We start from the raw sequence: 21,259 nt of genomic DNA, 5'->3' as shown, positions 1-21,259 counted from the left end.
CGGCTGGAGCAAATAGTTTTAGTTTGGCAAGAGTACAAATCCAGCAGAGGAAATGCCAAGTAAATACCAATGCACCAAACAAAGGACTTCGATCGCTCTTTTTTTTTTAATAATTCAACTTTAAAATTTTCACTACATTAAATTGGGATAACTGAGAATGTAGATCTAGCACAATCGATCAAACCGCGATTATAATTCAAATGTATATTGGATATCATGTATAATAAATCTGTTATCCAAGGATCAAGTTGAAATTTACATACGATTGTATGTATGTGTCCGGTGATGTTAATTGCAATAAGAGTTTCCGCCCAAAGAAGATCGATAGCTTCATGAATATGAATTTCTCATTGTAATTTCGAAACGGTTTTAGGCAAATTCGCGGAATTGAATCAATCACGGTCTTCTCAAAACAAGCGGTGGGTTCAGGGCTATTTTACAGCTGAGAGAGTAAGGTTGGCACGAATTTCGGGTATCTATCAATTCAAGGAAGCAACTGTTATTTGTGGATTATCATATCATTTATATGGTTTGAGCGTATGTCAGAGGGAATTTATTGTTAGCAAATGGACTTTTCGAATCGACGAAGAGCGTGAGAGATTTGAAGCCAGATAAAATATATAGTGCACTGCGGAAGTGAAATGTATATATATATACATATACATCCAAGCTTCGGCATCGATCTGGGATTTATTGCCATTCGACTTTCCGCAGCAAACGACTTAAAATTTATTGAATATTATATAGCTTCCATGATGAATGGCTGATCGCAGATTGTCAGAGCCACCGTACTCTCTGTCTGTATTTGCAACACATCCCAAAGGTAAACCGTTCTAAGATAGCTATATTTCGTACTGGATAGTATTGATAATATAAAACCCTTTCTAAATCGCAGACTCAATCATTTATTTCCTTTAATAGCCTGTACATCCACAACTACGTTCTACTTTTCTTGTTAAAATTAACAACTTATCACAGGTTTAACAACATAATCTATTGTAGTTTGATAGTTGGAATTAAATAAAGAAATTATTTTCAATTTTTTTCGTTTCCATTTGAAGAAATAATCAAGTTTTAGCACGAAAATAAACAGATTTTTATGTTATCAACAAATTGAAAAGTCTAAAACAGCGTTTCTCAACCTATGAGTCACGTGACATTTTTGATTGGTCGCAAAATGACAGCTGTCACTTTGTGCCAACGTGAGAAACTGGTAAAATAATCTTAGCAAAAGTTGTATAACACATATGTATGGTCGCACGGCAAAACAAGGTTGAGAAACTCTGATCTAAAATACTTCTCTCTTTTTATAATATACATGCATAAATCTGTTTTTCCAACATATTTGGATACTACATGTATTTAGTCATGATTTTTGTTAAACCTATATAGTTTAAATAAATAATCTAATTAGAAACTGAAACTAATTTGTTTAAATTCACAATGATTAAAGTTCATAATCAAATTTTATGGTATACATTTGAAAAAGTAATAACATAATTAATGTGTAAAATAGGTAAATCATGAAAATAATGATCAATAAAATATCCAGCTAACATGTGTAATCACTTCAAAGTAGTTTCTAATAATCCACTGGATGTAATTGTATTTCCCTACATGACGATGTTGCATGTTTTCTTAATGAGTTTTGCTTCGAAACTTAGCAACTTAACTCTTGAATTATGCATAACATTAAATATTACGAACATATTTGAGATAGTGACATAAATTGGACTCATACACATCTACATACTTCATGACACAAAAACAGTTTGATCAATAAAAAACTAACTATAATAACACAATTACTTAGCTAATAATAATTGAAAAAGTATATTTAATTAACTACAAATATATATCAACATATTAAATAGTGTAATCATTAATTACCTGACTAATTTGAGATGTCCACAAGTCGCTGCAGCGTGGAGTGGCGTCCACTTTTCGCTGTCTTCGCTGTTGGCATTCGCCCCGTACTCCAGGAGCAGCAGCAGCATCGATTCGTTGTTATCTATACAGCACTGGTGTAAAGCAGTCAATCCATCTTCATTACACGAATCTGGATTCACACCCTTCATCAGCAATCTCCTAACTAATCGCAACGTAAACAGAACCAAAAACAAACCAGAAAAGAAAAAAAAAACACAGATCAGCAATGTATTACATATGCACATCAATCAATACGATTTTATTTCAAATAAATAAATTTATATGTGTAGAAACACACACATCTAACTTGACGTTTCACTTATGAGGGATTTTTATTGAATTAAATAAATTATCCAAATTCTTCTATAAACAAAACTGTTTTTAGTAAATTCTGTTTTTTGACTCGTAACGTTCATCATTTACTCCATTTTTATATATTTTTCAATATTATTTTAAATAAATGTTCATTATTTATAACTGAGGAAATAGATGGAAATGTCTTAAGGTCCTTCTTCAAATTCTCTATTTGAATGTTAATCATTGGAACATTAAAAAATATGTATAATTGAATCTGAACTTTATTCTTACAATACACTAAGATCAGGTTTTTGTTATTAATTCAGAGACAGAAATACTAAGAAAATTGTATTACAAACATGCAAGTAATTTAGTTATTTAAAAACGCAAACGGAAGAAACGAGTATGCCGAAAGTTGAGAACCGCAGATCATCAATAATGGAGCAGAGTGAATAACCAGACGAATTTGTTTTGCCGCTCGGTATTGTCGGAAGAATGCATTTTTGATGGAGATTGATTGGACGAGGTTCAGGCCCTTTTCACGTATCCAAACGTCAAGGAAAAGCGGATTTGCATTGCGGATAAAACCTTTTTAAAAATTCTGCCGCTGAAAGTAAAGTAAAGCGTGATGAAATAATATCAAATTCCGCTTCCGTGCGGCAAACTGAAAAATGCAACATGTGAAACATTAAATAATACACACGCGGGTGCAACGAATGCAAAACAAAAACAAAACTGAAATAATAGTACACGTCCATCGTTGAAAGTTCGATACGTTTTGATCTGGCTCGACACGAAATATTTCGTGTTTTTTTGATTGTATACATCCACGTTTCTATGGATCGAAAAATACATGTTATATTTATAAAGTGCAATTATAGTAATTGCAAATAATTTGTTCAGTTCAGAGTTAAATTTATTGGAAAAGAAAACACAAATATATTTATTAATTAAATGACAAAAAATAAAATAAAAATGAATCATTTTAAAATTCACGGTCAGTTGGAATTTAATTTGAAAATAATAAAGTATAAACATTTTAGGCAGATATAAAAACATGAAAATACCTTCTAAAGCAGAGTTTTTCAACCTTTAACTCAACAGATTTGTTTATAGTTGTTCTGCGACCCAATTGATAAGAGTATTTTACCAATTCCTCGCTTTGATAGCTATAATTTCGTAACCATTAAAAATTTAACGCAACCTAATTTTGGGGTGAAACCTATAGCCTGATGTTCTAAATCAGTGTTTCTCAAACATTTTGGTCCCATCTTAAATTTATCTTCGACCCCCCAAGTATTTTTTGCGACCCCGGTTTAAAAAAATAGAAGAATTTACAATATTTGGGTAAAAAGTCTATAAATAAACTATACGTGTTAATTGTTTTTTCTAGAAACTAAAAAAGAAATATGTTCGTGAATAATTGCAAAATTTCTATTCGTGACGATCGTATTTTAATGCGTGTCGAACATTTCTTATTAGACGTCACGTTCTCTCTTGAAGCTATATATCTAAAATGACTGAGTATTCTGTGCAGAAAGTATTAGTGGAATGAAACCGGAACAGAGAGAAACAATTTGGTGTGATTACGTGTGGCTGCTGGCAAAGAACTCACGAAAATTACATAATGATACGCCATTCTGTGGTAAACTGTGGGCTTTTTCTGTCTACAAAAGAAAGGAATATAGCAAAAAAACGGAAGTTGGTAAACATCGCACGTCTCCTTTTATCTTCGAGACCACACATCCCCCATATTCCAAGTATAAAAGCATCATATATTTTATTTTGGCCTGAATAAATATCAATTTTACTGGCAAATTGCGTTGTATGTTTTTCTTCGTAACACTTCGCAATTGGGAATTTAATTATAATAATATTCTTCTTCTTCCAATAATGAGCTTCCTTCTTGAAACTCCCTCACATTTACCTGGATCCTGTTGACCCGTTTGTCAGTCACATATCGGTAGGATCATTTACTATCTATAATAATTAAGCAAAGTGGTGAGTATCAGATCGAAACCTCAATTATGATAATCAAATTATGATATTTTTTTTACCATAAAATGATTTTGCTTTATATTTAAGATGAATAAATGATTAAATATTTCTCTCAATGGTAATTATTTAATTCATGAACCAAATTTCAAGTCTTTTCTGTATATGACGTTAACTAATACCTGACGTTGGGTCTATATCGCAAGCCCGACAACCGAAAGACCGTCTATTGAAAGCCCGACGTTCGGATTCCTGAGTGTATCAAAATCCCGACTACCATAATCCGAACAATCAAAATCCCGACTACCATAATCCCGACAGTGTCTTTTATTATTATAATTTCTACAATAACATTTTTAAATTATTGTACTATATTTTAATAGGTACAACGGATAAAAAAATATTTTTAAGACCTAGGATGGCTCTTTTGTCCGATTATTAATTGTTGTTATTTATTCTTAATAACAATAAATAATATTAACTATTATTGTATTTTTTTTTTCGTTGTCTTATTCATTATAAAACTTAATAAGAAATATTCTATAATAAAATTAGTTTATGTTATTAATAATAAATAACAACAATTAATCTTATTAAGTTTTAGATTGTCGGGATTTCAATATATTGGGGATTTTGATTGTCGGGATTATGGTAGTCGGTATTTTGACATAGTCGGGATTACGAACGTCGGGATTTCGATAGACGGGATTTCGGTTGTCGGGCTTGTGATTGTGACCGCCTGACGTTGTCTAATTTATCTAATATTTAGTTTAGATTCATATAAAATACGTCAGCAAAATGCAAAAAAGATAATTTCTGAATCAATACGAATACGATGAGAAGAATTTTTTGAATAGATTTTTTTCTTGCTAGATTGATGATGATCCTCCACTTGAAGAACCAACAACGAGCGATGTCAAGTTGTACGCTCAAGGCCAGAATCGCACCCTTCAAATTCATGTGATGTGACACAAGGGTTTTCTCATCGACATATTACAGGAGGCATTATCTAAATAATTACGGTCATCATTATGTACATCGTGTTATAATAAAAATCTTAATCAAATTTCAAATTACTTTAATCATAGTCACCACTAAATAATATTATTGTCATTTCCTCATGACCTTTACCTTAATAACATTTAACAGAGACTTTCTATTTAAATTTTAAATTATTGGTGAATCTTAATTTATAGAGAATAAATTCATAAATATAAATTGAAATCATAATAATTGATTTTGATGCTACAATTATAAAATATTAATGATGATATTCACGAAAATTCAATTCTCATAGTTATAATTTGGACGTGTTATTAACTCTTAACATCTCAACAAATAAAATAAAAATTCAATTTTATTCTATATAAATTGTCAATATAAAGAAATCTGGTTGGATTTTATAATAGTTGTAATTTTTTTAAATAAAATTTAAGCATCTTGATCTGTTTAAAGACTAATGAGAAATTCTTTTTAATTTATAGAAAAATTAACACATAAAAATACGACGACTATAAAATGTAATGTATTTATATTTTTTTTTATAAAAATTCCATCATTGATGAAATTTATTCCCAGAAGTGGCAGTGAGATCACGCACTCGAATTGACTCTGCAGCCGACCGACTACATTGAACACGGATATAAAAGTCACAGTTACTACAAATAATATGCATGTTAATGGAGAGACCCGACCGAGCCACAAATCCGATATCTCCAGTGAATACATTTTAACGGACGATCTGCATAACCGACCAGTTATAATCACCTTAGTTCATTAACAAAATTACGAATACACCTTTAAAGTTACTTTTTTTACAAGGTCCCAATAAAAAGTGAAACGTCCTTCAGTCGTGTTAGCGTGCGCGTTGATAATTGGATTCACCTCAAAAATAGGATGTTTTTCCTCGCCAATAATGAATAGCTCGTTTACAATAATAATAATAATGAATTTTGAACGCTGATAAAACTAGTTGTAATTCTGTGATAAGGGAATTCGTAATCCTACCTTCGTCGATATCATTCCTAGTTGCCGCCTCCAAAAGCACAACGCTGTCGTTGAAGTAGATGCTGCGCTTGTTGGATTTGTGCATCTTCAGTGGCTTCTTGAAGTACTCCTTCTCCCTTTGCTGCCAGATCTTGAGCTGCTGGGTCCTCCGCCTTTTGGCAAGGACAAGCCTCTCGGGAGTTGGCATTTGCTCGATGTGAGGCATCTCCGAAATCAAATCCGCGTGCTCCATGTTGTCTCCCGGTTATTTACCCCCTTTATTTTTCGATACTCCCCAAGTTCCCGTCTTCACGTGGATCGTACACACAGTTGGTTCACCTGAAACGAAACCGATGTTGTAGAAAAGCCGACCTGACTGCTTGGTAACCAGGAGCTCACTTAATTAACGTTCAATCCATAATTGTTTCAGTTTTGACAGTGAAAGATGCGTCAAAAGTGGAGAGAATTTGTGTGCGTGCACTTGATTTAATTGTTGGATGAATTGAAGAGCCAATATCAATTGTATTTTGTCGCTGATAGTGAACGCGAACGGTACTGTATCTTATCATTTATCAAACGTTACCTCTCCCTCATCCTCTCACCCACTCACTCATTCTCATACCCAACTTATTTGGTTTAATATTAGATTAACGTAGCTCCGATAATTAGATTAAGATTGCGTTTAGAGAACGACACGAAAACGCGTTTGTTAGTTCGATACAAACCAACCATTGCAGAATTTCCAAATACATATAAAATCCTTAATATTCCTCCCATTGTATCTCACGCAAAAACAACAAAGAAACCAACACAGAAACAAATAAGAAAACAATCACTCGTTCTATGTAGTAGTTTACTTGGAATTTTTGTACCCGACTCAAGCGTTGTCTACATTCCACTTTGTTTCTATTGCAGCTGCATATGTATAGATTGTTCCAGTTTCGCGAAGGAATCAATACAGGCCTTAATATCTTTGTTCAAAATGGAAAGAAAACACGTTTTGCGAAATTACTGCGCCGCCTTTCATATCATTACGTTTGAAACCGGAAACCTATAAAACTTTTGCACACTCGCACAACATTCTAATTAACTCTCTGGACACAGCCCATAAAAAGAATGCACATATTACAATACCTAATAATATTTTTATTCGTTTCTTTTTTTACCGTCGCGAATTTATTTAATTAATTTTCTTTAACTGAAGCCCAGACAATAGGAAAGACGTACTCAACATTCAAGGATAACTAGAGAATCGCTGTTGATTTAAGTGCGAGAAGGCCGGCAAAGTAACAAGGAGCAAAGTATGAAACTTATAAAGAGTACATATTAGTTTCTCATCCTTTTTTTTCAGTTCCCACTTTCTACACCTTCTTTTTAATGCCCATTAGCCACGTGAATAAATAATAGACAATTATGGATTATATTTTATTAGAAATAAATAAGTAAATTTAATAAAGCAAGTATAAAAAACTTACAAAGTATTTTACAAATCGGATCAAATTATTTGTTCTTTCCACATTTTTTTTTAAATGTATGCATTTTTGGTCTGAAATTATTAATATAATTATTGCTACAAATATTGTTATTAATATTTTAAAATAGATTAAATAAATACAAGTAAATTGATTTACCTCTTTCAATTAAAAGCAGATTTTCCCATTGTCCCAAAAAAAATCATACGACTAAGGAATTTGTATATCATCATTCATTTTTAAACTGAAACTTTAATGGAAATCTAAGTATTGATGTGAAGTCGAGGAGCTTTAGAACATCGTGTGTTTTTATTCAACGGAAAACTGCTATCATTATAAATCGTTACAAATAGAGAAATCACATCAGAATATCTGAATACTCAATGTACATCGAGACACCTAACATATGGCTAGACATTAACGTATATGTTCTACATAATGTTACATCTGCCATATTAACTTGATCAACTCATTCAATATTTCCTACATGAGACTGTACTTAATGACGAATCCAATCAAATTTAACAGGATTAGTTTCTCTCTTGATCATTATAATTTGGCGAAACTCATTATATCTAAGTAGAATTTGTATCATAATAAACCAATAATTATTGATCATAAGAAGGATACTAAATGTATGAGACAAACTCGCTGAGTTAAAATTCTTAAATTGCTCTGTGATATGAAGTTAAATATACATGATATTATGCAACAAAAGTTCCTAAATATTAATAAACGAATATATAAAAACCAAGTAAAATATTCCACAAAAAAAAAACAAATTAAAATTACTTTGATCTAAAATTCTATTTCTTATGGTAATAACTTGAGACATACCAATTTACTAAACTTTGCAGAGAGTGCTATTTTTTTTGCTCTTGCACAACTATAAATGTATATGAATTCAAGTGACGTACTGAGCGTAAATGTTAAATATATTTAACATTGGCAGATCTTATGACCTTATGACATTTAAAATATTTTAATTTTTGTCATTGAAAAAGATGATTTCAGTTTGTATGTAAGTTGACTCTTATTTAATAAATCAGTATTATTTTTGCCTATGAAAATTAAGTTTCGCTTAACGAAACGCATCTTATTTATTAATTGAGGTATGACTGTACATATTTCAGATTTTACGAAATACCGCTTATAATTTGTTATTGCATCTCTATTAGTATCAAAAATGATGCCAAAGTTCAATAGCGAATTAATTATAGAAAAAAAAAAGTTCGTATAAGTTGAGTCTTATTTAATAAATCTTTAGTAATTCTGACTATTAAAATTAAGTTTCGCTTAACGAAACGCATCTTATTTATTAATTGAGGTATGACTACATATTTCAGATTTAACGAAACACTGCTTATAATTTGTTATTGCATCTCTATTAATATCAAAAATGATGCCAAAGTTCAATAGCGAATTAATTATAGAAAAAAAAAAGTTCGTATAAGTTGACTCTTATTTAATAAATCTTTAGTAATTCTGACTATTAAAATTAAGTTTCGCTTAACGAAACGCATCTTATTTATTAATTCAGGTATGACTACATATTTCAGATTTAACGAAACACTGCTTATAATTTGTTATTGCATCTCTATTAATATCAAAAATGATGCCAAAGTTCAATAGCGAATTAATTATAGGAAAAAAAAAGGTCGGTATGTTATGTTTATTTATGCAGTGTAGATGTTTGTGAAACAGGAATAGTTGCATAAGAATACTCACAATACCAGCTGTAAGTTTCGTCCTACGCGTAGCACCACATGAAGGAATGTATTCTCTCGATATGCATTCCGACGTAGAGATAAAGTGTGGCTCTGGATTAACGAGCAGATACAGCAAATTACGTGGTTTTGGATTGAAATTCGAGATTCCTCCTTAAATAATAAAAAAAATAAAACAAATAAAAATGATAATCGTTGTACGAACGATATGATTAAACGTTCTTAATCTAGTAAACATATGTGCGATTGCGAAACAGAATGCAGCTCATTTGCTACACAGATCCATGTTAGATGAGAAAGGAATGTAAAAAAAAGCTGGGTCATTGACGGGGCCCCAAAAAATACCATCGCCTGTGGCGAAAATTGTTTCATTTATTTATCTTCTTTTCGCTACCTGGAGAGAGAGAGCTAATCTAGGAGTTATTTCACGATCGTTCGTTATTTTTTTTTCTGTTTCGTTTCCGCGTTTTTTGATCTCCAACTTGAAATATCGAAATTGGTATTCCGAAGAAACAGCATATTGGATAAGCAGAGTGATTGAAAGTAGTATAAAAAGATATAGGTGAATGAATCACTTATTATTTTTAAAATTAATATTTATTTATATTATATTTTGTAATTTGGAAGATTTCGAATGGGAAACTATTCAGTTCATTGTTATATTTACTATTTACTCATTGTCATTATGTGGCAGATTATAAACAATAAATTTATTTAAAAAAAGCATACTCTGTGAAATTAGATAAATAAAATAAGTACGTACCAAGAATGTAATTTAAATAAGGGTACAATAGAAAGAATTAAATTAATTAAACCAATGTCTTTCATCCAATTTATTTTTGTTTAATTTGTGTTATGTCTAATTGTTGTAATAAACATAAATATTAAGTTTAGAGTTAATATTTTTAGACGTTTTTAGTGTTTAATGTTAATTATTATTTCACGTTTTTTCTGTCTTTAGATAATTGTGAAATCAAAAGAAATTATTTATTATTATTAATGTTAGTTTTTGAATAAATTCGTAATTAAACCAAATAGTAAAACATTTTGATACTTGATTATTTCTAAAACAAATTAATGTCTATACTTTTATAACAAATAATCAAAAGAGTTGCTTAAGATATAATAATTTGTAAAAGTCTAATCAAGTTTGTAGAAAATGAAAACAAAAAACTGTAAATATTTATTGGAAGTCTATAAACATGCTTTGTTGGAATACTACAATGCTAATAATGATTGTATGTATTAACTAGTGTTGTAAAATCACTGTAGTCATGATAAGACTACCGACATATTCGTTCCACATGTTAACCTTGATTAAGTCCTCTTATCTCATTTTCTCGTTTACTACAAAAGCTTAACAAAGTACGTTCACACTATTGAGATTACTTTTAAAAAGTCTGGTACTTTACTTGGATATATTATCATTATAACAAAATGTAATTATTTGAAATTTACTGTTAGACTATATGAAAATCATATGTGTTAAATAATTATGAACCATAACATTTTGATTAATATTTAAAGAAAACTATAAAAATGCACAGCTACAATTTTAGAAATATGCTCTATTCTTATAAAACTGAGAAAGATATGTTTAATAAAACTGCAATATGATAGGATTAAAAGATTATAGAAATAATACATTTCATAATCTTTTAATCCTAATGTATTATCTTATACTACAATACCAAATATAATTTAATAAAATTATCAATTTAATAAAATACTGTTATAGTGTATGCTTATTTAAACTGTAGACTGAAACTATGCTTTATTGAAATATTTTATTTTTAATAATTATTGTATCAATTTTTTTTTTTCAAATATAGTTTATGATAAGAAGGAAATTGAACAAATTAAATTCATATTTTAATTATTTTGTCACTAAAAATTGAGTTTATTTTGAAATATTCAAGCCAGACTATATTGAATCCGGACTGATCGAAGCTTTAATAAAATTGATCATGACTGCAAAAATATAAATCACAACTTTTTTTTATCACAGCGAATAATGATGCAAAGAAGATTACCAACGTTTTTTCTTCACCATTATTTCTTTGTTTTAAAAAGTTAAACAGTGTATGAGATTACTTTTAAATGATGATTTAGGTAATTTTTTTCTCTAAAATTATTATTAATAATGACATATTTTAAAAGGAAAAAACGAAACATTATAAATAGAAATTTTACAAAACATAATATTTTCTGTAAACAGAATTTTACAATAAACTCACGTCAATTGGTAATTAATGAAGTGATGCGTATGCATACAGTGATTCACACCTGTATTTTATCACCGTCACCGTAATGAGATTTTCATAACAGTATAATTATCATTAATTATTGCGTTCGGTGAAATTATCTGCTACCTCTGAAATAGAATATTTCATTCAGTGGAATGTGCTGAAATAGAATATGTTCATGTAGGATTCCGTTTCGAATACACTAATGGTATTTATTACCAATTAATGAATATTTCAGTTGTATGTCAAAATATATAATTATTAGAATTTAGAAATAATTTATGATAAAATTAATCTTTACATTAAAATATTAATTCTGGTTCATATTGGGGCCAATAAAAAATGTTTAAATAAAGGACATAATAATTATGAGTATTAACTTTAAATCAAAGGTAAATATACGTATTTTCTTGTATTTATTATAATATTGAATACCGTTACGATTATTCGTGAATCTTGTGAACAATATCGTAGAAAGTCGATAATTCCCTGTTATCTTCTTTAATATTTATGTACGCGTTTACCTCGTTCACTTCAAATAAACAACTTCGCAATAGACCAACAAGTTAGGAGAAATCATTTAATTTCGTAGATTATCGTTTTTAGAAAACGAAATATTTTAGATAGCGATATTTAAGGAAAACTGCAATAAATAAAGTGTGTTGGTAGAATAAACGATTCTTTTCCTTTCTTTTATATTAATATTTACATAAATCTCTTTAAGTATAACAAAGATCTTTAACTTATTTTTAAATAAATTTATTGTTTTTTTATGTAATCCATTCTGGCACCTACTGGTGCTTATCTACCTCCACAAATGTAATGGATTTTTGTTTATTTGGTAAAATTTTGATTTTTCTTTATATTGAGAATTTTCGTTCTTAACTTAAATGTTTGTTTATTAATAATATTGTTATTTATTAATATTTTATAGTATAATATAAACAACTTATGCTTAATAGCCCTTAGCAGCAACTAAATTTAGTTTTTACATAAACAACTTTTCTCCATTCTAAAAATCACCTATCAAAGTATTAAACTTTTCAGATGTTCATTAACTTTATAAAGCTCTAAATTATCAACTAACCAATGCAAATCAAATATTTATAATTACAATTAACTTATATCTTAGACTCATTTACATTTAAAAAAAAAACAACAATTATTTTAATTTAAAATCATTATTTCTCTATATATTTCGATATAATTTATTTAGTTTGAAACACATACAATTTTCAATATACCATAATTTGATTGAGACGAATGATGAAATCGTTAATGAAAATTTGATTACATAACTTAAAATTGTGAATTACATTTTAGTTACATACAATTTTTTTTATCAAAAAATGTTCATATCAGTTGCTATAAAACAAATATTTAGTCTCGCCATTTATTTTATTTTTCTCACTGATAAGACTTCACACGTCAAAATTAATATACTTATTAACTGACAACTTGTATAGGGAATTGATTTCAGAATACATATATTTCTTTTCGTTTTTTTTATTAAATTCAGTTTCAGTTGGTTTCTCCACAATTGCGCCGTAAAAGCCCCTATTGTACAGATTCCTTTTTTTTTTCAATATCAAACATCCCCTTAAGTCCCGTTTCCTTGGAGCAGAACTCCTTTAATGGATTGGTTGTTGAACAACATTTCTCTCTGTGTTATTGTTGCATTTCCTTCGCGCATTAGATGCTACACAATAGCAAACACTCGAAGGGCTGAATTATCTACATAAACTTTGCATTGTCTGTTTCTTGCTTCTATTTGTATTAGCTTTTAATTATATTGTCGAAAGTTTCACAGTTTCAGTATGTTAATATTTCCTCTATATTACGTCGTAATGCATACCTTTTTAATATGTTAACTATAAATAAGAACATTTCAAAAAGAAAATTCATAACATATCAATTACAATGTTTGTACTAATTAAAATTTAATTTTATTTCTAATTATATAAACCCCAAAATATATTCATTTAATCCGACGTCACCCCATTATAATGAGAGGAGGAAGATATTGCGCGAATTATAATATTTTTTCATGTATATATAAAATTTTAATTACTGAGGACATTCAATGCCCAAAAGGATTTACTTTTACCCCATTTGGGGTAATTTCAGCAACTTCTGAATACCCATTATAATAAGATGAAATCCAATATTTTTCATGTATACATAAACCCTAATATTTTTTCATGTATATATAAAATTTTAATTACTGAGGACGTTCAATGCACGAAAGGATTCACTTTTATCCCATTTGGGGTAATTTAGCCGACTTCTGATCTAATATTTTAATTTTTTTTATATATAGATAGAAAAAAATAGATGAAATCAATCATATTTACAAAATTTATTAGGCTATATTTTAGAATGTACTGCATTTCAGCTTCAATGTTAAACGCAAACTTTTTTTTGTTCTCGATAAACACATTACTTTCAGGATTTAATACATAAAGTTACGCATTTTTATGGGACGTCCAATATTTTTGTTTGTTAAATATTCTTTATTACTATTGATTTCATTTCGTATGTCGCTCTAATAATTGTGGTAAGTTAAACTTAAAATAATTTATAAAAAATGAATGTTTTACAAGTATACTCATATTAAAGTCCGCAAAAATATGTTTTTTTTAACATTGATTTTCATATAGAATATTTCAGAGTTAAAAATTAAACGTTTTACTGACATTTACTTTAAATCCCTTGGTTTATTCGTCGGATATTGATAGTTTTGACAAAATTCTTTTGAATATCTAAATATTAATTGACTTACATAAAAAATAAGTATATAAATATTAAGTAGAAACTAATTCTTTTTTTATAATACATTTTGATTAATTAAGATTTAGTTTGTTTTAAAATTTTCAATAATGAATCCCGACTGATAGAAACCGCACTATGCCAGATATTGCTGTATCAATATACGGAACTATAAGATAAAGCAAATTAGAAAATAGTATGTTTTTATAAATATTATAATAAATGACTTTTCAACATTATAAAAGTTCAAAAGTTCAAGTATTGACTTCTTCAGAAGTTGGTTAACTTTCTTAAGCTCTAAAATACAAACTACCCAATTCAAGTCAATTTTTAGCTTCAGTAATACAACAAACATTGGTTGGTCTTACGTCGGATAATCATTTGACAAAATATTGTTAGAAGTTACTAACATGCAAGAAATTAGAAATGAACTTATTCCAATAACTGGTTTACAAAATGACAATGTAGTGACAATATATTAGAAATTTATTGAATGAAGTGGAAGATTTACTTAGCAACGAAGACAAGGAAAATAGAGACGAAATGAAAGGAGTTCCTGCCCGAAAATATGAACATACATGATTTAAAAAGGTATTTTATTTGACAGTTTCCTTTTATTTAGTAAAAATTGTTAAATACAACAACTTTATATAGATAATTGTTAAATTAAAGAGAATTGTATATATTCAAGGTATGCATGAAGTATTAAAAAATGCATTACAATCCGTAATTCTGAAATTAAACATTTAATTTTACGATCTTTCTGCTTCAGTTTCGTAACAATCGTAACAACACCATTATTTCGCTGCGCGCTTACATAAAACAGCTTTGAGTCTAAACAGTGTCTGGAAGTACAACTTGCTGCTGTTCGCTGATGCATAACCTGGATAATTGGACATTGAGAGCGGCGTTCGAAAACGAAGACAAGACTAATTAATGGAATATAAACTAAATATCCTGGAGTCGCTACGAAATTCGTGCAAACTAATACATATAACGATGAAATTCGGGCTTCGTTATTTTTCAACCGTTGGATCTACAAAACCAAAAAAAGCGCAAAGAACCTGACCATCGAAACGAATGCTGTAATCGATGCGGTCAACGTGTTCCGACCACATGGCCGGATGGATCGTTCCATAAGTGGTTGCAAATTATACTTTGCAGAAGTACAGCAATTCAATTATATTGATATTTATATGAAACGCGCATACGTTTATCCATTGTGTATTTCGCGATTATTATTGATATTATTATGATTATTATGGAAGGAGTCGGTGGGTACGGAGGATTACGTTTCTCCATTCCATGCATAACATAAATGTAATTACATTGTGCGCGCCGCATTAAAATGTACAAAAGGCTTTATGGTAAAATAGAAAAAATAAGGGTTGACATTATGTGGACTTTCTAGCTTGCATCGTCCGGCCTTTCATTGATCATCGCACATTTCATGGAGCAATTTGATATTTTATATATATATATACGATGCATTTATATTCATTGATTTTTCGTGTGCTCACTGAATACAAATTAAATTCATATTATCTTCACGTCATGCAAAATCAAAAGGTTAATTAACAAATTAATTTGGCTTTTAATATCCAATGTGCAAACAACCTAATTGTATTATTATATAATCCTATCTGTAAAATCTATATCGATAATTGAAGTACATATTTACTATTTAAAAAAAATGCATAGTAGTTTTTCTATATTTAAATTTCTTGGACAATATATAAAATTATGTCCTGAGAAAATGTTATCAAAAATTTGATAAAACTTTGGGTTTTCTTTGTGTAATAACACACCCTGTCTACATTTAATACCTTACAGTTCTTTTTTGTCCTTGTAATCGTCTGATTCTAATAATTACAGCACATTTTTCTTCAATAATTAATAATAAAACTTTCTAAAAACAGCATAAAACTTACTAAATTATTCTCAAATCTGGATATTTTTTGTGAAAATTTAATGGTTTTGATTCGATTAAATTATATTATTTAAATATTAACTAATTAACTATTAAAAGTTTAAGAAAATAAGCGAATGTTTTTGACAAACCTAAATACATTATCTTATCTCGTTTAACAAATTGTATTTCCTTTGCGTGGAATTTTACTAACATAAAGCATATCAATAAAGTTACATCATTCCGCATCGTTTATAATTTCTTGGAAGATGCTGATAGTTTTGGTTTCAATGAAATTTAATATTACGAGACTCCACAACTTTAAATGAAAACTTTGCGTTTTAAGGAATAATTTCCTATACTAGAAAAGTCTCCATATCAAAAGATTATAAATCCATTTCTATTTGACTTGACTGGTATCGTTTAGTACTTTAATGGTTTTGCTGATATTTCCATATAAAGAAAAACTATTTGCAATCTTTCAAATTCACATTTTACGAGGAATATCCTGTGGGAAATTACTTTTCGTAAACTCAGGACAAATAGAATTATAGTAGAAAGATAATTTATTTATGTAAAGTTGATATGACTGAAGTAACTCATGGTCGATGGTCAGTTTGATAGAAAATCTTCTTAAAAAGGCATTTCACGAAGAATATCCTGTGAGAAAATAGACTTTGTCAACTCAGGACATAATTGTGGTAGAAAAGGTATGATCAAATTTTCATAATGCCTTCATAGTCGATAGACTAATTAAATTATAGTAGAAAGTAGAAGCTTAGCTGTAGTAAAGTCTTATTATCAGACATATTATAATTGTTATAACTGATGTGCCTCATAGTCGATGGTCAGTTTGAAAAAAAAAATCTTCTAATAAATGAAATTCATGAGGAATATCTTGTATGAAATTACCACAATTGATGCTGAAAGAATTAAGAATCTTGTAATCAATAATCAAATTGGAAGAAAACCTTCTAACAACACTACTAATTAAAATACTGAATACTGAATAATTGAAGTAACAAATTTCATACTTTGATTCTTAACTATGTTAACTTTGGTTATCACAAATGAAAGAACCAATTAGTGTCCTTAACGCGAACCCAATCTAATCTCAAATTCATAACATCCTATTAAAAAAAATCACATGAATCACACCATAAATAATTCAAGTCCAGAACACCCCTTTCCTTTATCAAACACAAGAATTTTCCATGTTTGCATTCATCCTTATCCATCAGTAACAAAAAAAATATAAGTAAACTAATCAATTACCGTGGAAATATTTGGGACGTATCTCAGGTTTTGCCCGAATCACCGTTGTCGCATAAATAAAGCCATGAATTATGCATCGAAGCCGGAATAATTCCGCACCGAAATACAAATATAAATATGTTATCGGACGGAATGAAACCAGTTTTACGGACGTAAACCGTGTTCATTAGAAGCGTTAACTTTAATGACGTCTGTAACATTTCTGCTATGTTTTTCTTTTATACGTATTTTTTTATTATTTTTACTTGAAATTAAACAAATTACTCATTCGCGCTTAATCATTCCTTCCTTTCTGATAAATAGAAGATTAAAATATACAGGCATGAGTTGGCTCGTAATGGAACGGAATTATATTTTTTTTTTGTATCGTGCAACTAATTTACTTAAACTTTCATTCAACCTAAATACTTGTTAATTATAGACGTGTGTGCGTTTGTGGAAGGATTCTCAGGAACTTTGTTGGTTTTTGTTGTTGTTTTTGCTCTTGTTGTTTTCTTTTCATTTCTCTTTGTTTCGTGGGGAAATTTCATAGACTGGGGCTTATTTGCAAAACTGAATGTTTAGAAAGACTGTTTTTATTTATTATATACATTGAGACGGTTTTATTTAACAATTAAGTTTCAACTAATCGCATCGACCTCATTTCTTACGGTATATTCAATGCTTAATAAGTATGTAATAGGTAGAAACTACAGTATTTCTACCAGACCAGATAACTTATAATTCAAAGTCTATTTTATATATATATAAATAGAAATAACAGCATATAAATTTAACAATTCTTAGTTTATATTAAACTAAATGTTGTATTAATTTTAAGAGGTCTTCGAGCAAAGTCAAGTAAACTGTATGTTATAAGATGTCTTAATATTATAGTATATTTGCAAAGTGTATCAATGACACACCCTAATTATTTCTGTAACCGTCGTTACTTAACTTTAGTATTATTGCTTATAACAATAATAAATACTTGATAAACCTTCCTATAAAATACATTATACTTCAAGGTTCTTTTTTCCAATATTCTGCTTTTTACGCACTTAAATAGAGCAAAGAAACATATTTGAATTAGTATCGACAAAACCTTTATTAGATTCTCAACCAACTGGCTCCACACGACACAATGCTTCTTCCATCTCATTTTTTCTGTATTGTATACCTGGCGCTTCTTTTTCTACCTTTCCTCACATTGTACTGCTTTGCTGTCTGTACAAGTTTATTTTGAAAGTTGAAGATTTACCGCTTCGCTGCTTAGAAACTGCAATGATGTCATTTAGATCGAATATTACACCTTTTATGGCATCACAAATATAACACCTTCTACGTACAAACTATTCTCATTATTTTTTTAGTGTAATATTTAAACATACATTTCATGTGATACAAAATAATTAGCAGTATAAATAACACAGATTTTAATTAATTAAAAGTATAGAGTTTATGTAGTAATAAAGAAATATTATTAATATATTCAACTAGAACAGTACTTTTGGGAGTTTCATTATATTATTCTATATTCTCAATATATACTTATTGACAAAGAAGTACAATAAATTTATGATATTTTAAGTTAATAATTGATTAATTATTAATGAATTTGATCGTAAACAATACAATAGAAACATTATTAATAATTTAAATTTTATGATTAAATTATATAGGAAGAAAAATATCTGACTTTAATCATTTCGCATTTAACTTAATGGTATATAAAAATAGTAGGCGTTTTTAAAAAAAAATCATTATTAGGAGGAAAATGTATGTGGTATTATTTCAATGAGAACAATAATTAAATTAACTCTAAATTATGAGATATCAATTGAATTATGATATTCCTACCTTTATTATGAAAATATCAAAGAATAATCGAAATTTGAATATGGTATTAAGACTCGAGCAAATTCTCATTCATCTTTCTTTAAACGTAAAACGTCCATTTTAAAATAATATTTATTAGGCCATAATTTATGTTAAATTATTAATAAAACTAATATAAAAGGGATTTCGTTACAAAATTTATAGACGTACTTTAAAAGATACGCACATTTTATAATATTTAATGATAAAACTTAATTCACAATTTTTTATTTGAGTAACGTAATTTAATCGATTTTCTGATAATTTATTACTCATATATTATTATTTTACATAAGTGCCAGATAGCAAAGTTATTACCGTGACAGTATTCGAATATACAAACAAAATAACTATCATGGTTTATTCATGAAAAAAAATTGAAAATAAATAAATTTATGGTTTATTTTTAGTTGAAAAACATCGTTAAAAAGTATGTTTTCGTTGCATATTATAAGTGGAAGTTCTGTGGTAATTATGTTATTAAAATAAATACTTATTTTTTTTGTCAATTTTCGATAATCATTTAAAATAATAGTTATATAATTATAATATTCCATAAATTAAATATTAAACTTTGAATGTATGTCATTATAAATGTTGTGACACAAAATTGTGAATATATTTCTATTTTAAGGTTCAAAAAACCTAAGAAATGGCATTGATGTTGAATGGTAAAAAGCAAACAAAAGAACGGAGAAGGTCTACCAAACGGGAAAAGTGGAAGAAGCGACAACGATGATCGAGACATAAATTTACTTGACAAAAGTTTAACCCAAGGACTATAATATATATTTCAAGCATTGGCTACACTTTCAAGTTTTGTTTAACACCTGCACAATGCATTTTTATTATGTAACTGTGGGAAATTACCATCGAGCGATTTCCTACAATTGTCAACCGCGAGTTAATAAGAATAGTTTCTAAATAAATATGATATAAAGTAAAGATGAAAATGTTCGTGTTTTTGTGTTTAAATATTAATTTTTAATAAAGTTTTTCTGTATTTTATACAAATTTAATTAAATAATTTACAGTTTCATAACAATATCACAACACGATCGAAATTAATAATACGAGAATGTGTGATATAGTGCATTCTTCATTCAAACATGGAATGTTGAACATAACGAATGAATCAAGGGAATAGTTTTGTATTCGCAAACAAAGGATTATCGGAGTTAAATGCATAATCCCATACACATACACTCCCATACAAATTGTTTTAATTAACATTAACGTTAATCCCGTTGTTTATATTAAATTGAGAATTTCGCCCACCAAAAACTGCAAAAGTTACGATATGCACATTCCGAATTAAAATTACTGCGACAGCCACCGTGCCGCAGCTTTTAATTATTACCTAAAATGCTATGAACGGTCGCGTTTTGTTGTTTCACGCATTGATCGATGCTCACAGATTGCACAACAAAATTATTAGGGAAGACCGTGGGTATAAATAAACAACAGAAGACGGTAGTTATAAACCTATTAGACTGTTTACGAGCGGAATGTTGTGCGAGTAAATAACTGATAAGTAGAAATTAAGTCGTTTAAACCGAATAACCAAATGCATAGATATATATACATATACAGATAAAATTGAAAGGATTGATTTTCTGCTTGAATAAATACGTAATCTCGCCTTGGCATTATGCAATTAGACGTGTAACTAAAAATAGCACGAATCTGGATATAAATAAATGCAGTTCATTACATCCCGTGCGATGATGATGATGTTTCGCTTGGCTTGTAATTTGATTTGTTGCAAAAACAAAGAGAAGCCCTTGAACTGGATAT

At 28.8% G+C, this 21,259-nt stretch overlaps 1 protein-coding gene across 4 annotated transcripts in view; it reads right to left on the bottom strand.

The window, feature by feature from the left end:
• Window positions 1-21,259, bottom strand: part of LOC108562775 (protein phosphatase 1 regulatory inhibitor subunit 16B) — a 44,021-nt gene that overhangs the window by 22,234 nt on the left and 528 nt on the right. For 2 of the 4 annotated variants that reach the window (XM_017921201.1, XM_017921204.1), the window contains exons 2-4: window positions 9,408-9,559; window positions 6,229-6,546; window positions 1,891-2,092 (exon numbers count right to left, since the gene is read on the bottom strand). In XM_017921201.1, the coding sequence (XP_017776690.1) occupies window positions 1,891-2,092; window positions 6,229-6,460 (434 nt within the window). In that variant the 5' untranslated portion in view covers window positions 6,461-6,546; window positions 9,408-9,559. Of the gene's footprint in view, window positions 1-1,890; window positions 2,093-6,228; window positions 6,547-6,606; window positions 7,053-9,407; window positions 9,560-21,259 lie in introns of those variants that run through there. The other 2 variants (XM_017921203.1, XM_017921202.1) reach the window with 2 other exon arrangements.

This window comes from Nicrophorus vespilloides, unplaced genomic scaffold (assembly GCF_001412225.1).
Source record: "Nicrophorus vespilloides isolate i.1.1-1 unplaced genomic scaffold, Nicve_v1.0, whole genome shotgun sequence".
NCBI classification, from domain to species: domain Eukaryota; kingdom Metazoa; phylum Arthropoda; class Insecta; order Coleoptera; family Silphidae; genus Nicrophorus; species Nicrophorus vespilloides.
The sequence above is the reverse complement of the archived record's forward strand: the minus strand, read 5'-3'. Positions and strand labels throughout refer to the sequence as shown.